Raw genomic sequence first — 27,342 nt, 5'->3', positions numbered from 1 at the left:
TTATTTGTAGTATTACATTGTTATTGATTATTGCATTGTTGGGGTTAGAGCTTAAAAGAAAGGCATTTCACTGTAATTAAGCAAGTGCCATTAAAACTTGAAACTAGCGTTGCTCGGAATTATCTTACAAAAAAATAAAAAAAATAGTCCACAGGAAGCCAAAAGTGAAATAAAATTCAATTTCAGCTTACTCTGCTGTTTATGCAGGGGGGGGGGGGGGGGGGGGGGGGGACGACGACGACACATCTAATTAACACTAACATAAATTAAACAGGCTTTCCAAACGTGGGTCTTTTGTAGACCCACTTCTTGTCCACTTACCTCACATCAAAATAAAAGTCCTGCACATGCACCACACTTGTACAAAAAGCAGAACTGACCATACTGAGGAACTGCACGGGTCTACAACAGACCCACCTGTGTAAATTCTGTTTAATTATGTCCCATCGTGTTTTTTAATCAAATTCCTCCCTGCATAAGGACCAAGGCTACAGACAATCGACACAGTAAGTTGAAATAGTTTTCGGCGGACTATTCCTTTTTATTGCAAGCTAATTCCCAGCAACCCTAGTGTTTTAGAGTTGCTAAAAGCAGCTAACAATCCACCCAAAACCACTTATTACTTTAATTTACAGCGATAAATGAGCACAATGTTTTTTGTGAACAAATGTTTCATTTTTGTGTTATACGCCGTCATAATAAGGTTGGTAGCGCCATTGAAAATCTTTGTGGAAATCTGTTGCAGCTCAAGTCGACTACAAAATCCGCAATACAATGGACTGGCTGGCTGGCTAGCAAACGTAGCTAAACACAACAATACCTAAGACAATATCAGCATGTAATGTAGCTAGTTAGCTGTAAAAATCGCCTAAACAAATTGCACTATCAATGTTGGAGTCTACAATCTCACCATGTTCAACCTGCTGATCGATCTCCCTCACCCATTATTTTTATTTCTACTTTGCACATTCTTCCACTGCAAATCTACCATTCCAGTGTTTTACTTGCTATATTGTATTTACTTTGCCACTATGGCCTTTTTTTTGCCTTTACCTCCCTTATCTCACCTCATTTGCTCACATCGTATATAGACTTGTTTATACTGTATTATTGACTGTATGTTTGTTTTACTCCATGTGTAACTCTGTCTCACTGCTTTGCTTTATCTTGGCCAGGTCACAATTGTAAATGAGAACTTGTTCTCAACTTGCCTACCTGGTTAAATAAAGGTGAAATAAAAATAAATAAATAGAGTGGAGTCTAACATTCGCAACGGCGGATATACTTTTAAGGAGATGGGAAAAGTTGCCCATGCAACGTAAATGGGCCGCAAGGTGCTTTCTATAATATCTGTGGCAACAGCACCAAGCAATACACCCTAGGCCCTCCATTAAATAACACATTTCTCGAGGTAGGAAACTCGCAAAAATATTATCAATGGCTCATTTGAGAGAAGACATTCTCCCGAGTTATGACATCGGACAGTATTGAAATCTGACATGTATGATAGACGTTTTTGCGATCTAAAAGTCGTATTCATATTAACTTCCAGAGCAGTGAGAGCGGTTTTATCACGGTGCTACGTCATACCTGCCGGATTTATGCCTGCTTGAACGCCAATAACTCAGAAACGCATGAAAACATTAAATGATCCAGGGAATCGTTAGAACATCACTCAGAGATGCACAAAAACAATATAACATTCAAAATGGGTGAACCTTTCCTTTAGACCTTTATATGTTAGCTAGTGTAAAGCATAGCAGGCACATTTAACTAACCTCTTCTTGGCGATAATTTAATTCTCTCGATTCGGGCAAAAAGTTTCTTATACATGTCGTGCCCAGTTGCAGGTGGTTCTCCAAAAAACAGAGAATATTCAGAAATATATTAAATCCACGTTTGGCACCGAGTGAGGAGTTCCCATGCCATTTTAGTTGCCAGAGATCTTGCATTTCCCAGCATCTTTGCAGGAACTAGTCGCGGCCACGTGCGGAACTAAATGACAGCGCGACCAAAACAAAGATCTACAGACATGCAAGAGGCATTTGTAACTCTACAAAACGTGGATTTGATACTTTTCTGAATATTATCATCTGTTTTTTTGGAGAACCACCTGCAACTGGACACGCATATGTATAAGATAGAATTTTCTCACGAATTGAGAACTTAAAGTATCGCCAAGAATAGGTTATTTGAAAGTTTGTCTGCTATGTTTTACACTAGTTAGTTAATGTAACGGGATGTACAGAAGCGTTCATATCACCGCTGTAACAATGTGTAGTTAGCTAACATTACCAAATAATCAAACGTTAACTAATGTTACGTGAAAATCATCCGGCAAATGTACTTTACGGCTAGGTATAGACCGCTAACGTTAGCTAGTAGCAAACTACCAACACAAAATAAAATGCAGCTAGCTAAGCTAACGACATTGTAACATACTTGTATTGAAACTCGGGTGGGGGGGCTTCTGAGTGTTCTGTCGTTTCCTGTAAACCAATACCGGTTTTCATTCAGCAAACATTACGGTCACATCAGCAGCGGCATACCATCACAGAAACCTAATCCCTATAACGTTAGTGTTTCGACCCCTCTGACAGCTCACCAAAGTAAGTCGACACTGCTTGTGGTACGGCACTTTTTTCCGCTCTTGTATCCGGGTTTGTTGCGAACTGCAGTCGAAACCAATATCATCCTTTCTCTCTGAATTACAAAACGTTTATGCCTGGTCTGAAAACACCAAACGCTTCATTCATAGAAAGTCAGCGTATAGAACGGTCATCGGTCCCACGCCACACCACTTCAACCGCAGCAGATAGCGCGAGGGATGTTTAGAAGATATGCTCCATCCTGGCTCTCTTGGGTAGTCGTTGCGCGCAGTACGAAAGATCGCTTCTTCCAGCTAGCTACAGACATCCCAAATCTGAGGATATTCCGATCATTGTGCCACGTACTCCTTCGCTTGCGCGATACACTATTCCGAGACAGGCTGCTGAAACATCGATATCACACACTGTGTTTGCTATATTGTTGGGAAAGTATTCCCACTGCTGCCACCCTCACGTTGCGCTGCTCATTGCAACAAGAAAACGTTACCACATACGTAGCACACAGCTCCTCCTCTTTTTTTTTTTGGTCAGTGGATAGCTGTGCAACAGGAATTATGGGGAATGGAGCTAGTGAACCATTATATAATTGATTGCACATCTGGATAGAAAATGAAAACAAATGTCCAATGCTTGAATGATACAAAAAAAATAGCATTAATGTCTTCAATAATAGAACAATATGATCAATAGATGATGAAAATTAGACCCTGTTAGATCCTTAATTCTAGTCTACTACTATGTTGGCGCCAGCAGGGGAATGAATACTTATGTAGATAGATGGGGGACTGTGGTGCCCAAAAGCTCGTTGAGGACTTTCACCATTTTGAAGTAGTCAACTGGGTGGGATTTCATATGGGTTAATGCAGAGATACTGTATATACTGACGATATGTTCTTGTCTCCGCCCTAACAATGGGAGTCATTCTCCCAAAGGAGGGAAGGCAGGCTGTCTATTTATTGGTCTGCTTATCGCTGTATTCCGCCTTGGACAGATTTTGACTGGAGTGGACCCTCCCGCTTCGCCTCTTCCTCTGGTTAAGGAAGGATCACATTATTCCATCCAGGTCACCAGGAGGGGTCAGCCAATGAATTATACTCGTGAGCAAACATTCCATAACTGTAAATTGCCAACATTGTCTTTATACCTGTTCAAACAACACATTCCAGGTGGCAGTATGCACCTTTGTTTGTTTGCCAACTCATAGAAGGAGTAGAAGAAGAAAATGGACCACTTCAAAATGGAGAGGGCCTCAATGGCGCTGCCTGTTCTCTCACAGATGCCATAATGGGACAGATGAAATTATACGATGTGTATATTATACGAATTATACAGTGCCCTCAAAGTAGTGATACCCCTTGACTTACTCAACGTTTGTTTTGTGTTAAAGCCTGAATTCTACATAAATAAATCAAATTCTCACCCACGTACACACAATACCCTATAATGACAGAGTGGAAAAACATATTTTTAGAAATGTTTGCGAATTTATTGAAAATGAAACACAAAAATATAAAATGCAGAAGTATTCACACCCCTGAGTCACCTTTGGCAGCGATTACAGCTGTGAGTCTCTAAGTGCGTTGCACATCTGGATTGTACAATATTTGCATTTTATTATTTTTTATTCTTCAAGTTCTGTCCAGTTGGTGTTGATCATTGCTAGGCAGCCATTTTAAAGTCTTGCCATAGATTGACAAGACGATTTAAGTCAAAACTGTAACTAGGCCACTCAGGAACATTCCATGTCATCTTGGTAAGCAACACCAGTGCATATTTGGCCTTGTGTTTTAGGCTATTGATGAAGCCACCACCATGCTTGAAAATATGGAGAGTGGTACTCAGTGATATGTTGTGTTGGATTTGCCCCAAACATAACACTTTGTATTCAGGACATAAAGATAATTTATTTTTACGTTTGTGCGTTATTGCAAACAGGATGCATGTTTTGGAATATTTGTATTCTGTACAGGCTTCCTTTTTTTCACTTTGTCATTTAGGTTAGTGTTGTGGAGTAACTACCATGTTGTTGATTCATCCTCACTTCTCTCCTATCACAGCCTTTAAACTCTGTAACTGTTGGCCTCATGGTGAAATCCCTGAGCGGTTTCCTTCCTCTCCGACAACCGAGTTAGGAAGGATGCCTGTATCTTTTCAGTGACTGGGTGTATTGATACCATCCAAAGTGTAATTAATAACTTTACCATGCTCGAAGGCATATTCAATATCTGGTTGTTGTTTGTTTTTTTACCTATCTACCAATAGTTGCACTTCTTTGCAAGGCATTGAAAAACATCCCTGGTCTTTGTGGTTGAATCTGTGTTTGGAATTCACTGCTCAAATAAGGAACGTTACAGATAATTGTGTGTGTGGGGTACAGAGATGAGGTAATCATTCAAAAATCATGTTAAAGATTTACTGCACACAGAGTCCATGCAACTTATTATGTGACTTGTTCAGCAAATTTGTACTCCTTAACTTATTTAGGCTTGCCATAGCAAAGGGGTTGGATACTTATTGACTCAAGACATTTCAGCTTTTCATTTTTTATTAATTTGTAAACATTTCCAAAAATATAATTCCACTTTCACATTATGGGGTACTGTGTGTGGGCCAGTGACACAACACCTAAATGTAATCAAGTTTAAATTCAGGTTGTAACACAACAAAATGTGGAAAAAGTCAAGGGGTGTGAATACATTCTGAAGGCACTGTATATGCCATTTAACAAATGCCTTTATCCAAAGCGACTTAGTTATCCATACATGCATTTTACAAATGGGTGGTCCTGGGAATTGAATCAACTGCCCTGGAGTTACAAGCACAATGCTATACCAACTGAGCTATCTTAATTCTATGATATGCACACAGAGTGAGACATGTCCCCTAATGCTAGCCTCATCACTTGATGCAAGATCCTGAGGTACTGCTTTGGTCATGGTGATGTAATTTTCCTGGGATCTTCACTCGCTATTGACCGGAGGTGGGACCAAGTCATTGTTTTACAAGTCACAAGTAAGTCTCAAGTCCCAAGTCAAGACAGGCAAGTCCGAGTCAAGTCTCAAGTCAAGAACGTCAAGTATGAAGTTCTAAACTTTGAGTTTCCAGTCCTAAACAAGTCAAAATGTGCTCTTCACCAAATGTAATACCATTTCATATTTTTAACAATAGTGATCAACTATCGAGGATCGCTATGGGGCGCAATCGGACGATGTAGGCTTGTACACAATGGCCCAACCTTAACACACTCTCTCTCTCTCTGTGTGGTTACTGTAGGCTAACGTATGTCAATGGTTTTAGGAACAGCAGTAACATCAGGGAGGATTTAGGCTACCAATCTTGGGTGCAATGATCACGTTCCCGCACTGACTAACTGTGGAGGTTCATCGATTTAACGTTATGTTAGCCTACATGATACACCAGTAAAGTAATAAAATATATAGCTGTTGGCTAAATTAGCCACGACTTACCGTTCTTTGTGTAGCTTCAAATGTCGAACAAAGTTGGAAATTGATTGGCTGCTGTACGATTGAAGCTGTAATCTGTTAAATGAAGAGTTGATGTCCTGCACACTTTTTTTAATAGCATAATTTGTAATATTTGGGCTTGGGGAGGGTATATAGTCAGGTCGAGTCATAAGACTCAAGTCCAAGTCAAGTCACGAGTCATTGGTGTTAAAGTCAAAGTCGAATTGCAAGTCATCATATTTGTGACTCGAGTCCACACATCTGCTATTGACTCCCTTGTACCACCTACACACCACTGCCTTCCTCCACATCTCCTAGTCTAAACAATGCCTGGGTTCAGGCTTGATTCACTCAATCATTCCCACAGTCCTACAATCAGAACTCTCTATCTGAGTCATTGGACATACAGTACATAGGTACAGTGCACTCAAAGTATTCAGACCCCTTGAAATTCCCAAAATTTTAACATTACAGCCTTATTCTAAAATGGATTCAATAAAAACAAATCCTCATCAATCTGCACACAATACCCCATAATGACAAAGCGAAAACAGAAATAGCTTATTTACATAAGTATTCAGACCCTTTGCTATGAGACTCAAAATTGAGCTCATGATAATCCTGTTTCCATTGATCATCCTTGAGAGTTTTCTACAACTTGATTGGAGTCCACCTGTGGTAATTTCAATTGACTGGACATGATTTGGAAAGACACACACCTGTCTATATAAGGTCCCACAAATGACGGTGCAGGTCAGAGCAGAAACCAAGCCATGAGGTTGATGGAGTTGACCTCTGAGACAGGATTGTGTCGATACACAGATCTGTAGAAGGGTACCAAAAAATGTATTCAGCATGGACAGGTCCCCAAGAGCACAGTGGCCTCCATTATTCCTAAATGGAGGAAGTTTGGAACCACCAAGACTCTTCCTAGTGCTGGCCGCCCAGCCAAACTGAGCAATCGGGGGAGAAGGGCCTTGGTCACGGAGGTGACCAAGAACCCAATGGTCACTCTGACAGAGCTCCAGAGATCCTGTGTGGAGATGGGAGAACCTTCCAGAAGGACAACGATCTTTCCAGCACTCCACCAATCAGGCCTTTATGATAGAGTGGCCAGATGGAAGCCACTCCTCAGTAAAAGGCACCTGACAGCCCGCTGGAGTTTGCCAAAAAGCACCTAAAGGAGTCTCAGACCATGGGAAACAAGATTGAACTCATTGGCCTAAATGCCAAGTGTCACGTCTGGAGGAAACCTGGCGCCATCCCTACAGTGAAGCATGGTGGTGGCAGCATCATGCTAGGGGGATGTTTTTCAGTGGGAAAGATGAATGGAGCAAAATATGGAGAGATCCTTGATGAAAACCTGCTCCAGAGAGCTCAGGACCTTAGACTGGGGGCGACCGGACAACAACCCTAAGCACACAGTCAAGACAACACAGGAGTGGTTTCGGGACAAGTCTCTGAATATCCTTGAGTGGCCCAGCCAGAACCCAGATTTGAACCACATCGAACATCTCTTGCGAGACCTGAAAATAGCTGTGCAGCAACACTCCCCATCCAACATGACAGAGCTTGAGAGGATCTGCAGAGAGGAATGTGAGAAACTCCTCAAATACAGGTGTGCCAAGCTTGTAGCGTCATACCCAAGAAGACTCGAGGCTGTGATCGGTCTGAATAATTGTAAATGTGATATTTCAGTTTATAATTTTTTCTAAATTTGCAGACATTTACAGTACCTTGCAAAAGTATTCACCCCCTTGGCATTTTTAGTATTTTGTTGCATTACAACCTGTAATTCAAATGGATTTTTATTTGGATTTCATGTAATGGACATACACAAAATAGTCCAAATCGGTGAAGTGAATTGAAAAAAATGATTTGTTTCAAAAAATTTAAAAAAATGGAAAAGTGGTGTGTGCATATATATTCACCCCCTTTGCTATGAAGCCCCTATATAAGATCTGGTGCAACCAATTACCTTCAGAAGTCACATAATTAGTTAAATAAAGTCCACCTGTGTGCAATCTAAGTGTCACATGATCTGTCACATGATCTCAGTATATATACATCTGTTCTGAAAGGCTCCAGAGTCTGCAACACCACTAAGCAAGGGGCACCACCAAGCAAGCGACACTATGGAGACCAAGGAGCTCTCCGAACAGGTCAGGGACAAAGTTGTGGAGAAGTACAGATCAGGGTTGGGTTATAAAAAACATCAGAAACTTTGAACATCCCACGAAGCACCATTAAATCCATTATTAAAAAATGGAAAGAATATGGCACCACAACAAACCTGCCAAGAGAGGGCCGCCCACCAACACTCACAGACCAGGCAAGGAGGGCATTAATCAGAGAGGCAACAAAGAGACCAAAGATAACCCTGAAGGAGCTGCAAAGCTCCACAGCGGAGATTGGAGTATCTGTCCATAGGACCACTTTAAGCCGTACACTCCACAGAGCTGGGCTTTACGGAAGTGGCCAGAAAATGTAAGCAAACACGTTTGGTGTTTTCCAAAAGGCATGTGGGAGACTCCCCAAACATATGGAAGAAGGTACTCTGGTCAGATGAGACTAAAATGTAGCTTTATGGCCATCAAGGAAAATGCACAAACCCAACACCTCGAAAACATCATGTTTTTCATCGGCAGGGACTGGGAAACTGGTCAGAATTGAAGGAATGATGGATGGTGCTAAATTCAGGGAAATTCTTGAGGGAAACCTGTTTCAGTCTTCCAGAGATTTGAGACTGGGATGGAGGTTCACCTTCCAGCAGGACAATGACCCTAAGCATACTGCTCAAGCAGTAACACTCGAGTGGTTTAAGTGGAAACATTTACATTGTTTGGAATGGCCTAGTCAAAACCCAGACCTCAATCCAATGGAGAATCTGTGGTATGACTTAAAGATTGCTGTACACAAGCAGAACTCATCCAACTTGAAGGAGCTGGACCAGTTTTGCCTTGAAGAATGGGCAAAAATCCCAGTGGCTAGATGTGCCAAGTTTATAGAAACATACCCCCAGGAGACTTGCAGCTATAATTGCTACAAAAGGTGCCTCTACAAAGTATTGACTTTGGGATGGTGAATAATTATGCACGCTCAAGTTTTCCGTTTTTTTGTCTTATTTCCTGTTTGTTTCACAATGAAAAATATTTAGCATCTTCAAAGTGGTATGCATGTTGTGTCAATCAAATGATAGAAATCCAAAATGGATGATGTTGAGAGACAGATGGGAGGGGTTGAATGGAGCTGAAGGGTGGGACTAATAACAAGATAAACAATGTAAAACATACGGGATCTGTAAAATGTATATAGGTTCGGAACTTTTGTAAAATAGCATAGTTACAAATAGAAATCAAACTGGATGGACATCAGAAATAGAGGAAGGACTAAGAACAAACAGGAGAGAACTATTGTAAAGTAGACTGTATCTGTAGAATGTGTATAAGATGTATGGATTGAAGGTAGAAGCAGAAGTGTTTATTAGTTTACTCCAATTGGGGGATCGGCGGTACGTTTTGCGGGGAATAATAATAAAGGTATATTCTTTAAAAAAAATATGTATGTCTATATAGGTATGTGTATATATATGCATGCGTGTATGGATATATATATTTACCCCAAAAAGATGGGGGATTGTAAATGATGCAGACAATTACATTGGAAGCAACATTCTTTCCGCAATAGTAAGCTGATCCACCCTCTAAAAAATTAATACAATTTAAAAAATGATACAAACTCCCCAAAAATCCATTTTAATTCCAGGTTGTAAGGTCCAGGTTGTAAGGTCCAGGTTGTAAGGCAACAAAATAGGAAAAATGCCAAGGGGGTGAATACTTTCGCAAGCCACTGTATAAAAATATTTTTATGCTTTTTTCATTATGGGGTATTGTGTGTAGATTGATGAGGGACAAAAGAAGAAACATTTTCTTTTAGAATAAGGCTATAAGGTAACAAAATGTAAAATACTTTCAAATGCACTGTATATTATCAACAGGGCTATTAGTGGTGAGGATTTTTTTATTTTGCCTTTGTTTAACCAGGCAAGTCAGTTAAGAACAAATTCTCATTTACAATGATGACCTAGAAACAATGGGTTAACTGCCTTGTTCAGGGGCAGAATGACAGATTTATACCTTGTCAGGTCGGAGAGTTGATCTTGCAACATTTCAGTTACTTGCCCAACACCCTAACCACTAGGCTACTGCCTCTGAAGTGTATTTCAATGAGAAATAGACTCAGAGAGAGCACAGGAACCAGTTTCTCAGGAACCTGCTTATCGTGACTATCTTTGTGTGCAAAGGAGTGACTTTTAAAAGCATTTTAAAGGGGTTCTGAGAATAGAAAAGTTCAATCGGTTCTCAGTGTTACACATAGCCAATGTATCATTCTGTATGCCTCAGATCTTCAAAAATGTTCAACAGCTGCACCATTGACAGGCTGCATTACAGCTTGGTATGGCAACTGCTCGGCATCCAACCGCAAGGCCCAACAGAGGGTAGTGCATACAGCCCCATACATTACTGGGGCCGAACTCCCTGCCATCCAGGACCTCTATAACAGGCAGTGTCAGAGGAAGGCGCAAAAAATTGTTAAAGACTCCAGTCACCCAAGTCATAGACTGTTCTCTGTGCTACCGCACAGCAACCAAAAGGGTCCTGAACAGCTTATACTCCCAAGCCATAAGACTGCTGAACTGTTAATCAATTTGCTACCCAGACTATTTACATTGACCCCCTTTATTAGATATTTGTTTATCTTTTTTTTGCACTGACTCTCTTGCACTTGATTTATGCACAGTCTCTAGACTCTACCCACACATACTACACTGACACTCCAACACACACACACCTACTGTGTATTATATATCCTTATTTTTATTTTTATCTGACTATTGAAGTCAGTTAAGAACACATTCTTATTTACAATGACGGCCTGCCCCGGCCAAACCCTCCCCAGACCCGGATGACGCTGGGCCAATTGTGCACTGCCCCATGGGACTCCCGATCATAGCTGGTTGTGATACAGCCCTGGATCGAACCAGGGTCTGTAGTGACACCTCTAGCACAGTGAGGCAGTGGTTTAGACCGCTGTGCCACTCGGGATCTGCGCCACTCCTGTGAGCAAAGCAAATCACAGTTCTTGTCCCTAGTTGCATGGTCTGGATTGCCTAGTCACTTCTACTTCTACCCCTACCTACCAAGCTCCCAAGTGGCGCAGCTGTCTAAGGCACTGAATCTCAGTGCTAGAGGCTTCACTACAGACACCCTGGTTTGAATCCAGGTTGTATCACAACTGGCCATGATTGGGAGTCCCATAGGGCGGCCCACAATTGTCCCAGCGTTGTCCTGGTTTGGCCGGTGTAGGCTGTCATTGTAAAGAAGAATGTGTTTTTAACTGACTTGCCTAGTTAAATAAAGGTTACATTTTTTGTCAGTGGAGGCAAAAAATGTCAGTGGAGGCTGGGTGGAGGATGGCTCATATTAATGTCTGGAACGGAGCAAATGGGTTGGCATCAAACCATGTGTTTAATACCATTTCACCCATTCTGCTTCAGCCATTACCACAAGCTCATCCTCCCCAATTAAGGTAACACCAACCTCCTGTGCTACATGAACGTACTGTATTACCTCAACTACCTCGTACCCCTGCAAATTGACTCGATACTAGTGTTCCTTGTATATGGTCTTGTTATTTTATTGTGTTGCTATTTCCTTTTTATTTAGCAAATATTTGTCCTACTTTTTAACTGTTCATTGTTGGGAATGGGCTCGTAAATAAGCATTTCACGGTAAAGTCTACACCTAATTGTATTCGCTGCATGTGACAAATACAATTTGATTTGATTTAAAGATATCGCGACAGGTTTCCCATTCACATTGGAATTACAATTTTATGTTCATAGTGAAATGTGGCTACATACACTTGTATCATTTACATGCAGTATACACTGTGTGTACAAAACATTAGGAACACCTGCTCTTTCCATGACATAGACTGACCAGGTGAATCCAGGTGAAAGCTATGATCCCTTCTTCTTCTTTGAGATTGGGTTGGAGGATCACATCCAACTTTTAGGTGCATACACCACCACCTACTGTACTGAAGTGTGAGGCCAGTCACGGTCTGCGAGGACAGAACACTACCACTTAACGCCCCCTGCAAATCTTCTGCAGTAAAACCTCACAAGCCCAAGTACTTCTCTGCAGCTGCCACCACAACCTCTATTTTCTGTGACTTACATTCCATTTCTGCAGTACAGTTGACAACCATGGCTATGAATGCTAAGAAACCCAATATACTGAAGCACGTATTATTCCCATCCCTCTCTATTGGTCTCTGACTACTCACAAGAATCCTCTCAGGATCCCTCACCCTGGACCCATCTTCCTCTTACACTCTCTTCACTGCTTCAGCATACAACACTTTCTGTACTACTCTGACCCTGGTAACCTCAAACTGCCTCTCTCTCACCGCACACCTCAGTTCTCCAGCCTCATGGGCACCCTCACAGCTTACACATACAACATTCTCCACCGATACTACTCATTCCTTCGTCTCATGTCCTCCTGTACACTGCACACATCTAGGAATCTCCCTCCTACCTACGGCTCCAACACGACCATAAGCTTGGAACCTATAACACTGTAGTATTTTCACGGGATAACTAACACATCCTAACACTAACACATCCTAACACTAACACATCCTAACTTGACCTTGTTGGGCAGAGACTCTGCATCAACAACTCAGCAGGACAGACAATGTCTTCTCTGTTTCACCATGATCTCCATCGGGCCTGTATCTAACCAAACGGTGGGCGTCACAGACACCAGAAAACGTTTATTTCAGCTGACACTTAATATCACTCTTTTCAACGGCGCCCTGCTCCGGCAAGCAAAACAAATCACAGTTCTTGTCCCGAGTTGCATGGTCCGGAGCGCCCACTCTCTCTGGATGGAAGAAACAATAAATCATCACAAGTCCACTTTGCGTTACTTTCACCGACTCAACGGTCCCCAACCTGACAACACATATGGATCAGCAAGAACACAAGGATCTATTCTGTCCACAAATCTCACTCCCACTGGGCCAGAATCATCCTTGTCATCATCGACCAGGCTATTGAGCAGCAGTCTCAGGAGGTATTGCCATAAAACATATTTCCAATCTAACAGCATATGGATGCTGTAATCCAAAATGCTTTCATAGTAGTGGATTACATCATATTAATTGTATATGATGAGACTAACGTAGTGGATAAAGCTGTTGCATACACTTTCACACTTAACCTAATCTGTGCCGAATGATGGATGTTTTCAATGCTTTCTATTGACCCTTAATCCAAGAGGTCAGACTTTAAATCCTGGAGTCACAGCAAGTCCTGGCATGTGGATGAAGCTTGATTTGTCTTAGAAAATATACTCGATATGATATCCCTTTCTTACAGTCTAAGAACAAAATGGGGCTGATTCAGAATGTAGCTGGGCCTTTGTCCAGGGACATTTTCTGTTACACATTACTAAGGGCAGGATAACCCAGCAAACATGACCCCACGTGGGTATTCGGTGGGCACGGGCTATCCCATACCAAGCCCACACTAGCCTAACATGGGCTAGCCCAGCACAGGCTAACTTACACTAATCGCACATCAACCCAACACTGGGCAAACACACACCAGCCCAACACAGGCCTGCCCACACCAATCCCACATCAGCCTAACACGGGCTATCTTAAACTAGCCCAACACAGGCTAGCCCACACCAAACCCACCTAGAGGCAGGGCCATTTTAATATATGGGGGCATGGTTTGTACACAGTTATTTTGTTGTGCAACCATTACTCAGTGTCAGTCCAGTTCAAGGGTTCTGTTTTGTGAAGCCCAATTTAAAAAAAAATCTTGTACACTGACTTCAATGATGAAGTCTTTAAAAACACTTAAATAAGTGCATGTGATATATGACAAACAGTCTCTCTTAAAATATATATGTATGATTGTAAAAACGTGGTTGTCTTTCTGATACAATGTATCACGTTCCCTAAATACCTTTTAAGGCTAAAAAATTATGCAATTTATGCATTGAATTCAAAGTTTCTTAAATACATTTCATAAATAAGGCTCATCGGCAGCCTACATGGAGCCAATATTTATTTTAGACTGCATTGGGCCCACATCGTGCCAATATGGACATCTTCTCAGGGAAGATTGTCTTACAAGAGGATGGTCGGTGACACAACCAAGTCCATTCAGTATCAGAGTTGTGAAACATAATCAATAGGGGAGGATGTGATGATAGAGTGATCATTGCATGAACTGGGGCTCGGACACACATTCAGTCAACTAAATACACAAAGAATCTATATTTCATAGACTGATTATCCCCACAAGCTATTCAACAGCCACACACATGCAAATGTTCACACACACACGTGCACACAGACACGTTGTGTTATGTTGAAAGTGTCAGACACTCCCTTCACCCAACACTCATTCACCCGTCTCCAGTATTGGTAAGAGGTGGGAGGGAGCCCGCCAGACCAGCAGCAACTCTGGCACCACTTCTAGCCTGGCTGTCAGAGCTGTGACTAAGCCACTCAGAAGCAGTATGTGGGAGGCCTGCTGCTGTGGTGGGCCCTGAGTGAAAGAAAACATCTCAAATAAAATACATTTACAGAACAGCTACCCATGTTCTGAAATCTTTGTAACCCTGCTCTACATTCTGAACTAAGGTACCCTAAATGGGGCTTTGGATCATAGTGTTTCATTCAAATACGACTATCTGCTCACTATCAATCAACACAGACTGCCAAAGGACAGGTAGTTAGAGAATTGGAAGGACGTTTGAGGTACACGAAGTACCTCACAGGCACTACTATACAACGAATATACCGTGGGTGCTTATCTGCTTCTCGAGTTTCGCTCGCCGAAGAATCCTTGTAACAATCCCCTTTGAAATCAAACCTAAAATGAGACGAAGACGTCTCATAAGACTGTGTCTTGCCGTCCGTGTCAGTCTAAAGACCGGAAGTGGACGGCTGTTATTAAGGCAGTTTAAAATAGATTTTATCTGTCAGAGGAAGACAGAAGATCATCAACCATCATCCAGAGGGCAAATTCTGAATTCTGAAAAAGATCTAGGTGCTTTATTTGAGCAACAAATTTGAGCTCGAAAACAGATTTTCTCTGTCCAATTCGGACTTGTCTGCACAGTAAACTGGAGTGAATAGATCCAATATGTAGTAAGGGGTGCTATCAGATTGAACAAGTCCAAAGTACAGGCTGTTTTGCTTACCTGATCCCTACACACATCAGTGATGTTGTCCACAAGGAATGATGGAGGTGAAGTCAGGAGCCTTGTCCTCAGTCACAATATTCCTGAGTTAGAGGAGGCATACTGGATATACGGAGAACGTGGCCTGAAACACGTAGAGCAGTCCTACCTCTATAACCCTTCACATCATTTCATCCCATTTTTCGTGGCTATGATTGTGGCTGGGGAGTGTGTAGACCATTCAAATGATGAGGTTAGGCCAGATTGCAGTGTTGGCTTCAGAAGAACAGCAGTGATTGTAATGTTTCTCTCTGTGTTTTCAATTTGAGAAACTCTAATGGTAAGTTGTTGATGTTTGTTTTATTATCCTAAAATTGTCTGAACACAATTGCAACTCTCCCGGCGCTTAGCAATAGTCAGCGTACCTTTTATTCATAACACGTGGGAACACAGAGTATAAAGATGTATTATTAATCAAAGGTAGTCATTGAGTAAGAAGGGGGAAAAAAGACCTTGTGTGTGTTTGTGGGTTCTTTTCGGAGTTTTATTTTTGAACTACATTGGCTTAAAAATATGTCAATTTACATGAATGAAGGACATAAAAGAAAATAAATATGTTCACAAGTCTTCTGTAACCTCAGCTAGTTATCCCTGACCCTGGCATTTCCACATTTCATTACCAAATATTGTTTTGATCAGCTTGAAGCTATATTACAATGCGTAGAACAGGAACTTTATACATACAGAGACCGACACAACCTCTGTTCAAATATTTGACCCCAATAACAAAATATGTATAACGACAATAACACATCTTACCAATAACAAAAGTAGTTGTTGTAATAGTCAGAGACTTCCATCACTTTGTAATAACACTATTTTGGATAGTGAATGTAGAGAATCAACCAAAACTGAAAAAAAGTGTGAAGTAGTGTCCAATGTATATAAGTCTGTGTGTGTGTGTGTGTGTGTATATATATATATATATATATATATATATATATATATATATATATACACACACATATACACACATACATAGCGCCAACATGGTTTGAAAAGGAAATCAAACAAATGTAAGTGCTTAAGATACTGTTCCTTTGTCAAAATTGACTCCCGGATGTAGTAGTAATGATTGACAACAATGAAGCAAGTCAAACGTTTGACAGTTAAAATTAGGACAATATTTTACATGTTTTTGATTGGCTGATGCAACACTGCCTACCCATGGTCAAAATCACATATTGCAAGTGTTTAAAAAAAGATTCACATCTTTTAGTTGCCCTCAACAGACAACTTGCACTAGTCCTATTGCACAATTTCTCCAGGATGGAAACATTTACATGTTTGTGTAAAATCAATGTTCCTTTTTTTGTGTGGCAAGAAAAGTTCTATGTGCAATATCTCTCACAATTTAAATAAATCTGTGCTTCGTTAACAAAACAAGCCAGATACATACAGATTTAAACATTTATCAAATTCCAAAACATTTAAAAGAGAAAAATTAAATGAAAGAATCCTCTCCAAAATCTGGCACCAGCTTTGATTAAACAAAACAAAAGTACAAACAAAAGTCTTCAAACAATATACAACATTTCAACAACAGCAGGTATTAAATATTTGTATTAAAATCATCTTTCAAATCCCAAAACCAAAGTGTTAATGGGGGCAGAGGAGCTATATATTTATTTTATTTTATTTTATTTTTTTATTAAGTGGAAGAAAGTTTATATATATAAACTTTCTTCCATTTAATTTAAATAAAACTATAAAACCACAGAATAACGTTTTCATCTCATCGTCTCTCTGTCCATCTCTTGGCTCCGGGCCTGTCTATCCTCCTGTCATAATTTTTTAACAAACTGAAAGAGTACTTCACATACAATGCTGGCTACCCCCGGGTTGAGCACAGAGGAGATGGAGATGTCCAGGAGTCTGCCCTCATACAAGACAAACTCTGGCCTGTTCTCCTCTACCTTGGCCATAGCCAGCAGAGCCTTTGCAGCCCGACACATCATGTTAACACTGGGGGGCTCCATGGGGGGGTGGTGGGCCATGTGCATCAGGCTGTGGGGGTTCTGCTGGTACTGGGCCATGCTCACCCCATCCTCCAGGAAGCCCATCAGGTTACCCACGCTGCTTTTCTGTACTGCGATGGCGCGTGCCGACGTGGAGTCCCCCTGTGCCAGGTTGGAGAGGGTGGCCACAGCCATTTCGCGGTAAACCTGGTTCTTACGCTGACCCACGTAGCGCACCAAGGTGGCATACAGCTTCTCCTGGCGGCTGAACGGTGGCGTGGCCAGCAGCAGGTCCACGTTGTTGTCCTGGATGCTCAGCTTGCACAGGCACTCCAGCACCAGTCTCTGGGGGGTTAGGGGGGAGTGGGGGGCGGCCGAGGGGAAGGGGTCCTGGGCCTCGGCAGAGGGACACACCATCCAGTGGAGTAGGCCATCCAGGATGGGCAGGCAGATGGTCTCTGGGTAGAGGGAAAGGTCCAGCTGGCCAGAGATGTTAGCCAGGGTGACCAAGGTGTCCTCCCTGAGTACAGTGAGACAGTCCCACCACCACTCATCCTTACTGCAGGCCAGGCCCCGCTCCTGCACCTCCTCTCTCTGGTAGCTAGGGGACGTCCTCTTCCTCTCTGGGTGCTGGTGGTGGAGCAGCAGCAGTCTGCCCAGGATCAGTACCAGGCCTGGGTGACGGGACATGTCTGAGTCGTTCCCAGGGATGAAGGAGAGGCTGCGGAGGATGTTGGACACACAGAGGCAGCGCTTGGCCAGGGAGTCCTGCCAAGGAGAAGCTGCTGAGAGGGGAGCCTCGTTCAAACAGCGGGGCTCGTCCTCCAGCAGGGTGATGTGCTTGTGGCCCCCACCCTGGTGCAGCCTGAATGGGTAGGTGGGTGCAGAATGGGTCGGGTGGCCCTCTGACAGAGCCTCGAGCCGGGCACACAGTATGTCATCGATGGTGGCGGTGATACGATTCCCCTTCTCCTCTGTCCTCGAGTCAGTCTCCTGTTCTTTATTCAGAATAGCACATTCATCTCTCTCTCCCTCCGTCCTGTCAGGCTGCTCTCCCCTGCCCTCAAAGTGGGTCTGGATGTGGGCCGTGGAATCCCCCCCGCCTACCTGCCAGTGGAGCAGTCCACTAGTGAACTCTGTCACGTGAGCCAGCTGCTCCGTCATGTCCTCAATCAGGTCCTCTTTGTGCAGGATCTTAATGGGAAACTTGTCGTACTTGCTGGCCTGTTGTGGCCTTGGCTCTGACTGATTAGGATAGTCTTCCTTACTTTCAGCTGGGACTTTCTTACTCTCTGTGGGCTTTTCTCCTTCCTCTTTCCCTTTCTCTCCCTCCTGTTCTTTCTCCCCCTCTTCCTTCTTTACCTTCACTTCGGCTTCAGATTCCTCCTTCGTTTCCTCAGGGGCTGGTACCGTTGCACTGGGGGGTGACATCAGTTCCACTGTAATTTTCTCTGTGATGTCAGCAGGTTTGTCCTCCCCATTTTCTACTTCCCCCTTCTCTACCTCCCCCCTCTCCACCTCCTGTTCAGACTCAGGCTCTGGTTGGCTGGCCTCACAGTCCATCTCAGGTTCAGAGGTCAGCGCCTCCCCCTGGTTACAGGCTTCAGGCCCCAGGAGGGTCTTCTGGCCGATGGTCCCTATCTCATACTCCTCCAGGATGCCAAAGATCTCCATCACACAGCGTCTGAAGTACTCCACTATCAGCTCCAGGAAGCCAGGCAACTGCAGACACATCAAAATAACAAATGACATTAGGGCTTCGGTTTTAAAGCACTTTAGCGTCCCTTAATATTTACAGTGTAATCTGATAAAGATGTGTTGGTTTGTTTTGGGGTGGAGAACTGTCAAGCATTACTAAACGTAAATCCTTTCAGACTGTCTTCAAGGCTCAGTCCTGGATTGGTTGAGAACAACAATAAGAGAAGAGTAAAGAGTGTCTCCAGTTACCTGTGCGAGGGTGAAGGAGGCCACAGTGCTGTCATCATACAGCAGGATGTTGACGGTGTCCAGGGCCCAGGTACTCTCACCCAGCAGACCTGACTTCAGAGACATCATCACTCGCCACGCCTCTGGGGTTCCTGTGGAGAGGACAGGGGTTAGAGGAGACAGGATTGTAATACCTGTCACAGATATCAAGATAATAACAGTGCTGGTTTGACAATGACAGCAAATAAAAGGACTTGGTAATCGCTTACCAGTGTCCTTTGAGGTAATTTTGCGGCGGGGCTTGAGAAGGGGCATGGTGGCCTCTACAGATCCTAGAGGGTAGTTGAGGTCTCTCCGCAGGTTAGGTGGGACCTGGCCTGGGTGCCCACTACCCTGCCCTGGCATGGGCATGCCCGGTTTGCATGGCATCTTCATGGAGCCCATATAGGCAGCTTTGTTGGGGGACATCCGTGCCTCCATGGAGCGCTGGTAGGAGCCGGGGCTGGGTGCTCGGGGCAGGTGGTTGGCCATGGAGGGGGAGGTCTGGTAGGCAGAGGGGGGCTGGCGAGAGGACATAGGTGTCATACCACCTGACATGTAGGAGGACTGGCGATGGCCTCCATGCCCGAGCCACTGACCTTCTTGGATGGGTCGGCCCTCCATATCCTCTCCTCTCCCCAAAGGACCGTATGACGGTACCTGGGAGGGTGCCCCCTGTCTGTTAGAGTAGGGATAACCCATGTCTGTCCTGGAGGGCCACATGTTGGGCCCCTGGGGTCCTTCCACCCCGTTGTTGGAGGGTGGCCCCCCGGCCATCATCTGGGGACCCATGGGTTGCTGGGGGTGCTGCCCCTGGCCAGAGGCCTGCATGCGCTCTCGGCTGTAGGGGGAGGGGTAAGGGAACTGGCCCTGCATGGGCCTCCTCTCAGGACCAGAATAACCAGTGCTGTACTGGTTGTACATGTCAGGCTGCTGGCTGCCGTACTGCATGGTATACATCTCCCCCTCGTGCCTCTTGCCTGGGGGGCCGTACATCTCCCCCTCGTGCCTCTTGCCTGGGGGGCCGTACATCTCCCCCTCGTGCCTCTTGCCTGGGGGGCCGTACATGCCCTCCATGGGGCGCTTGTAACCCTGTGGAGAAGCAGAAGATATCAAGGTGATGCTTTTATTCAATACTAAACCAATTATTCAACTATACTCTGCTACACCTGCATCATGAGGCCAGATCAATGAGCTCCTTAGTGTCTGTCTCTCACCTGTTGTTGTGGGTACATCCCTGAGGGGTGCATTCCATATGACATGCCAGGGTACTGCTGCCCGTAACCCTCATGTCTATAGGAAATAACAGAAGGAAGTGATCATTCAATTATAAAAAGAGAGGGAACTTCCCTCTGTAAGAAATATAATTTATTCAGTTCCATTTTGAAGACGTGCTCCTCACCTAAGCTGGGAGGGGTATCTGTTGGGAGAGTATATGCTGCCCTCGCTGTTGGAAGGTCCCATGTTGCTCTGGCTCCCGGGGGTGCCCATGCTCCCCTCCATCCCTATCACATGGTCTGGTCTGAAAGAAAGACAGACAAGCCGTCAGTTTGCATGAAAACATAAACCAGGCAACATTGGTTTCTAATCTATGGCTGATCAGTTCAGGTGTCTAGTGCCCCTATGCTTACCTCCTGTCGTAGCCTGGTCCGTATGGGTACTGGGAACGCTGGCCCATGCCTGATGGAGGCCTGCCATACATCTCCTGCATGCCACCGCTGGGCATCTGGCCTGGCATGTAGGAATCCCCTCCTGCCACTATGGAGAGAGACCAGATGAACACAGTATTACACCAGCAACACAGTGTATAGTGTTGCTGGTGTAATGGTTCATCCACTAGGTGGCACTAGTCTCCTACTAATAATCATCAGCACGATCAGGAGACCCCGCAATGTGCTGTGATGCTAACCAAGCTTTGTCATTCACTCACTACTTTTTTCAGATGCCAGCTTTCAAACTCTAACCATCCTCGGGTCTCAAAGGTGAGAGACCAGATAATGAGTATGTAAAAACAGGTGTTGCTCGGAAAGACGGGTGGAAATGTAGGGGGGGGGGAACAAAGATGAAGTTGGGACAAGAGACACTCTAAGACATCAGAGGGACTCATAAATGCCATAAAGGCAAATCACATGTGAAAAACAGCCTTTATATTCCAGTCACAGGACAACGCTCTGCATCTGCCATGTTTGTACAACTCATCAGCTTATTGCTGTGTACGTCTGTGCCAGTGCCTGGGTCTACTCACCCTTCCTCATGCCAGCGAAGGGGTCCTTCTCGTACTGCATCCTCATCATCACGTCAGGGGGCATGTTGACCCCCTGCTGGTACGGTCCCCCAGGGCCCCCCGGGGGGAGGGAGCTACGCTTCTGGAAGACCGGGTCGCTCACCTCAGAGAACGGGTCCTGCACACTGACCACACTGTTCCTGGAGACAGAGGGGCAGGAAGTAAAAAGTTAAGGACCTAGACAATTTCACATACGTACTGAGAGACTGAGGTACAGTATGTATACTCACTTCACTCCCAACCTTCACTACAAATAGGGGTTAAGTTGCTAACATGGTATGAAGCAGTGAGAGTGCCTGAATGATGGGTCATGGCATACCTGCTGGCTGGGATGGGGGTGACCTGGCCCTGGGGGGTTGAGGCTGGGGTGGGGGGTTTCAGGTCACCTGACATCTCTGCCATGGAGCTGCTGCCTGACGACTGGGGGGTCTGGGGGCCCTGCAGGGACCCTGAGTTAGCTGTTAGATAGAGAGGGAGAGAGAGATGGTTATAAATGAATAGGGAATCTCCTGTGGAGTGCATTGAAACAGTATTGAGTGAGTAGCACTTTCACACTGCCAGCCTATGGCAACTCGCCAAGCCTCTTTAATCCTCATAGAGACCAGGCAGATTTAGAGAGAGGGCCGAGGAACGGGCGGAGGCGGGGGAAAGGAGGGGGTTCTGAGGGAGTTCCGAGGCCAAAACCTCTCTAAATGAAGTCGGTTCAGAAGGCCTGGAAAGATGGCCTCTCCTATTTCCCCCATGGTTAACCTGTAGCAGGCGGGGTGGCCCTCTGACAGAACGCCAGGCCACAGCACAGCCATTGACAGGGGTGATATATATGTGATGCCAGGCAAGTGGGCCAGCTCACCCAAATCCTGTTAGCCTATCAGAGGGCCCGCTGGGGCCTATCTCAATAACAACCACAAACTCCCATCACGGGGGCAGCAATAACACTAGCCTAGCCCCAGCGCCTGCCTGCCAAGAGTAGATGGGGGAACGGAGGGACTGCTACGAAGGGGCCGAAGAGGAGGAGGAGAAGAAGGAGGGGATGAGGAGGAGGAAGAAGACAGGGAAACAGGAGGAAGCGAAGCCCTCTCTGTGGGAATTGCTCATTGGAGAGAATGGTGCGGAACTCGCAGCAGTCGCTGTGGAGAGCTTTATTTGGCAGCTTTCTGAAGATTGCTTTTCATTTTTGGCAGGGTGAACTCGGTGAGGGGTTCATTAGGAGGGTACGCCTGGGAGCACAGCCGTAGTTAACATAGAAGGGGGGTGTCTGTAGGGGCCAGGCTCACCGTATTGTGCACTCCCTACGGTATATCAGAGAGAGATTACCATACCAGTGGCCCAACCATACTGCACTTCACTCCAAATAGGGGTTAAGTTGCTAACATGATATGAAGCTAGTATCATACCATATGATGCATAAATCATATGAAGCCATGGCTATGAATTTTTCAGTGCATGGGAATATGAAATTATTGAAGGTCTGTAACAACACAAGAAATTATGTAATGCCATGCCACATTACACATGAAAACCCTACAAAGCTAAAGTAGTGAAAGGCGTACAAGTAGGAATGAAGGAAAACATGATGGCTAGTTTTAGTAGATAAGAGAGGCTGGTTCTGTGAATCCTAATGAGCGTTTAGTAAAACCGCTCCTCTGAAACAGGCCTCCATGGCCTTTCTCTGCACTGCACGCCTCCAACAGGAATAAAGAATGGCTTTAAAAATTCATACTACTTCTGAATTATTCAACAATACCCCCTGCCGCCACATCAGATTAGAGAGAGAGCGGAAAGGAGGGGGAGTTAGACGGATGGTTGAGCTGAGGGCTTTGCTTGCAGTGGGGCTGGGAGAGAAGGAGCGAGGGATTGAGGAACAGAGAGGGAGAAAGGGAGAAAGTGCATAGAAGGGGAGTGTCTTTGGGATTTTCTTCTTCCCAGAATATCCCCTCTGCTCCATAGACAGGGGCCAAACACACACGTGGCGCAACTCAGAACGTAAACACTGGAACCAGGGGTTACTGGCGGGTAGCCCTTTCCTGCACTCACGTGACCTAGTGGCCTTATGGGATGTTATTCATATTCTTCATCATTTCATAATTCATTTCATAATTAATTGGTGTTCCTATGTCAAATGGTTTTGTTATATTTAAGTCTTCTGTGATATAAAAGTGCACTATTGGGATACAAACTCAAAATTGAACACATTTCAACTCTATATCTGACATGGTACATGTGTCTTTTTTTTAAGCCCATAACCATGTGTGAGATGTCTACTTTTGTATCAAAGTAGATTTGTTTAAGACTACCAAGCAACACTATGTGTGACACTGATTTAGCCCACTGCAGGTAAAGGTTTTAGCAGCATTCCCATCCCAGCTGGTAGACAGGCAGACAGACAGGCTGGCAGACAGAAAAACACTGGGAGGCAGGCAGAAAGACAGGCAGGGCAACACTGGGAGGGAGAGTGGGCGGGAGGAGACATTTACAGAGCGTGAACTCAAGTGCCCTCTACTCTACATTTAGAGGGAGAGATGTGTGTTAGTGTGTAGGTGTGTAGAGGTGGATGACATAAGACAGAAAGCGCTGGCTCATAGGCTTCGTGTGAGTGTGAATAGAGGTTGACTGGAGGTCAGCGTTGTTTATATCCATGACTCCACCCTCATTAATCATTCTCAGGGGAAATCCCCCCCCCCCCCCTCTCATCTTGGCTGCTCAACAGCTCTCCCTACTCTGGAACATCATCACCTAGCCGTCAGCTATATATAGCGTGAGTCAGTGAAGCAGCCAGCCAAGCAGGCACCTGGGAGCAGCAGAGTGGATGAGTGGATAGATAGAGGGATAGTGGGTGTCAAGAGACAGACAGACAGATATACAGGGCAATATGAGGTCTCTCCTGTGTTAGAGCAAAGTATGGAGACTATTCTCTGTCCACTTCAACCAATCATAATCATTGAACTATCTAAACAGCTGTGAAATATATTTATCATAACCAAAATATTGTATTTTCAGCTGTTTGAAGTAAAAAAAAAAAAAAAAGCTGGGACTGAGAGACTGAAAAACAGCTTCTATCTCAAGGTCATCAGACTGTTAAATAGCCATCACTAGCCGGCTACCACCCGGTTACTCAACCCTGCATCTTAGAGGCTGCTGCCCCATATACATAGACATGGAATCACTGGCCACTTTAATAATGGAACACTAGTCACTTTAATTGTGTTTACATACTGTTTTACTCATTTCATACGAACAGTTGAAGTCGGAAGTTTACAAATACTTAGGTTGGAGTCAATAAAACTCATTTTCTACCCCTCCACAAATGTCTTGTTAACAAACTATACTTTTGGCAAGTCTGTTAGGATATCTACTTTGTGCATGACACAAGTCATTTCCCCAACAATTTTTTACAGACAGATTATTTAACTTATAATTCACTGTATCACAATTCCAGTGAGTCAGAAGTTTACATACACTAAGTTGACTGTGCCTTTAAACAGCTTGGAAAATTCCAGAAAATTATGTCATGGCTTTAGAAGCTTCTGATAGGCTAATTGGCATAATTTGAGTCAATTGGAGGTGTACCTGTGGATGTATTTCAAAGCCTATCTTCAAACTCAGTGCCTCTTTGCTTGACATCATGGGAAAATCAAAAGAAATCAGCCAAGGCCTTAGAAAATAAATTGTAGACCTGGTTAGGGTTAGTCTGGTTCATCCTTGGGAGCAATTTCCAAACACCTGAAGGTGCCACGTTCATCTGTACAAACAATAGTACACAAGTATAAACACCATGGGGCCAAGCAGCCATCATACCGCTCAGGAAGGAGACGCGTTCTGTCTCCTAGAGATTAATGTACTTTGGTGCGAAAAGTGCAAATCAATCCCAGAACAACAGCAAATAACCTTGTGAAGATGCTGGAGAAAACAAGACCTATATCAACATAACCTGAAAGGCCTCTTAGCAAGGAAGAAGCCACTGCTCCAAAACCGCCATAAAAAGCCAGACTGCGGTTTGCAACTGCACATGGGGACAAAGATCATACTTTTTGGAGAAATGTCCTCTGGTCTGATGAAACAAAAATAGAACTGTTTGGCCATAATGACCATCATTATGTTTGGAGGAAAAAGGGGGAGGCTTGCAAGCCAAAGAACACCCATCCCAACCGTGAAGCACGGGGGTGGCAGCATCATGTTGTCGGGGTGCTTTGCTGCAGGAGGGACTGATGCACTTCACAAAATAGATGGCACCATGAGGCAGGAAAATTTGGTGGAAATATTGAAGCAACATCTCAAGACATCAGTCAGGAAGTTAAAGCTTGGTCGCAAATGGGTCTTCCAAATGGACAATGACCCCAAGCATACTTCCAAAGTTGTGGCAAAATGGCTTAAGATCAAAAAAAGTCAAGGTATTGGAGTGGCCATCACAAAGCCCTGACCTCAATCCCATAGAAAATGTGTGGGCAGAACTGAAAAGGCATGTGTGAGCAAGGAGACCTACAAACCTGACTCAGTTACACCAGCTCTGTCAGGAGGAATGGGCCAAAATGCACCCAACGTTTGACCCAAGTTAAACAATTTAAAGGCAATGCTACCAAATACCAATTGAGTGTAAGTAAACTTCTGACCCACTGGGAATGTGATGAAAGAAATAAAAGCTGAAATAAATAATTCTCTACTATTATTCTGACATTTCATATTCTTAAAATAAAATGGTGATCCTAACTGACCTAAGACAGGGATTTTTACTCATATTAAATGTCAGGAATTGTGAAAAATAGAGTTTAAATGTATTTGGCTAAGGTATGGTATGTAAACTTCCGACTTCAGCTGTATAAACTGTATTCTACTGTGTTTTAGTCTATGCCACTCAGACATTGCTCGCCCTAATATTTATATATTTCTTAGTTCCATTCTTTTACTTTTAGATGTGTGTATTGTTGTAAATTGTTATATACTACTGTACTGTTGGAGCTAGGAACACAAGCGTTTCGCTACACCCGCAATAACATCTGCTAAATATGTGTATGTGACCAATAAAATGTGATCATATCCATAATAATCTCATCATGTAGACTAGTCTACCCGCACTGTATCTGCTAGCTGTTGGCTAAAGTACACATACCAGGACCAGAGTCGGCACATGTGCCATTTATAACAACAGTTTGTGACAGAACTATCCGTAGAGTTCAAAATACAATAGAAGCGCAATGAACTTTAGATTTTTATGCGGTACATGAAAACTTAAGCGAAAAAGTACATTTTGTGCTCTACTTCATCTCGCAAAACCTTTTAACCGCATCAGGTCAATTTGAAGGTAACACATCTCAGGTGGGAACATTTTGTTGTTTTTCTGCAGATTTTAGAATATTGGCATGAAATTGTGTCAACAATAGGATGGAAACCAACGAGCTTCAGACGTACATACATTTCAACAAACCAGTGGTGTAAAGTACTTAAGCAGTTTTTTGGGGCATCTGTCCTTTACTTTACTATTTATATTTTTGACTACTTTTACTTTTACTCCACTACATTCTTAAAGAAAATAATGAACTTTTTACACCTTACATTTTCCCTGACACGCAAAATTACTAGTTACATTTTGATTGCTTAGCAGGACAGGAAAATGTGTCTAATTCGCGCACTTATCAAGAGAACATCCATGGTCATCCCTACTGCCTCCAATCTGGCAGACTCACTAAACACAAAAGTCTTTGTTTGTAAATTATGTCTGAGTGTTGAACTGTGACC

At 43.8% G+C, this 27,342-nt stretch overlaps 2 protein-coding genes across 11 annotated transcripts in view; both read right to left on the bottom strand.

Moving 5' to 3' along the window:
* LOC109903936 (probable palmitoyltransferase ZDHHC14) overlaps positions 1-3,086 on the bottom strand; it is a 96,922-nt gene extending 93,836 nt beyond the window's left edge. For 2 of the 7 annotated variants that reach the window (XM_020500956.2, XM_031788279.1), the window contains exon 1: positions 2,606-3,078. Coding sequence is in view for 2 of the 7 variants with exons in the window: in XM_031788279.1 (XP_031644139.1) it covers positions 2,606-2,694 (89 nt within the window). In the remaining 5 variants the exon portion in view is untranslated. Of the gene's footprint in view, positions 1-1,778; positions 1,896-2,442; positions 2,490-2,605 lie in introns of those variants that run through there. The other 5 variants (XM_020500957.2, XM_031788278.1, XM_020500959.2 and 2 more) reach the window with 5 other exon arrangements.
* Positions 3,087-15,861: 12,775 nt separating this feature from the next.
* Positions 15,862-27,342, bottom strand: part of LOC109903937 (AT-rich interactive domain-containing protein 1B) — a 230,646-nt gene continuing 219,165 nt past the window's right edge. For 2 of the 4 annotated variants that reach the window (XM_031788275.1, XM_031788277.1), the window contains 8 exons: positions 21,932-22,070; positions 21,574-21,752; positions 20,960-21,086; positions 20,731-20,850; positions 20,546-20,621; positions 19,559-20,420; positions 19,311-19,441; positions 15,862-19,085 (listed from right to left, as the gene is read on the bottom strand). In XM_031788275.1, the coding sequence (XP_031644135.1) occupies positions 17,190-19,085; positions 19,311-19,441; positions 19,559-20,420; positions 20,546-20,621; positions 20,731-20,850; positions 20,960-21,086; positions 21,574-21,752; positions 21,932-22,070 (3,530 nt within the window). In that variant the 3' untranslated portion in view covers positions 15,862-17,189. The remainder of the gene's footprint in view (positions 19,086-19,310; positions 19,442-19,558; positions 20,421-20,545; positions 20,622-20,730; positions 20,851-20,959; positions 21,087-21,573; positions 21,753-21,931; positions 22,071-27,342) is intronic. The other 2 variants (XM_031788276.1, XM_020500960.2) reach the window with 1 other exon arrangement.

This window comes from Oncorhynchus kisutch, linkage group LG14 (assembly GCF_002021735.2).
Source record: "Oncorhynchus kisutch isolate 150728-3 linkage group LG14, Okis_V2, whole genome shotgun sequence".
Taxonomy (NCBI): domain Eukaryota; kingdom Metazoa; phylum Chordata; class Actinopteri; order Salmoniformes; family Salmonidae; genus Oncorhynchus; species Oncorhynchus kisutch.
The sequence above is the reverse complement of the archived record's forward strand: the minus strand, read 5'-3'. Positions and strand labels throughout refer to the sequence as shown.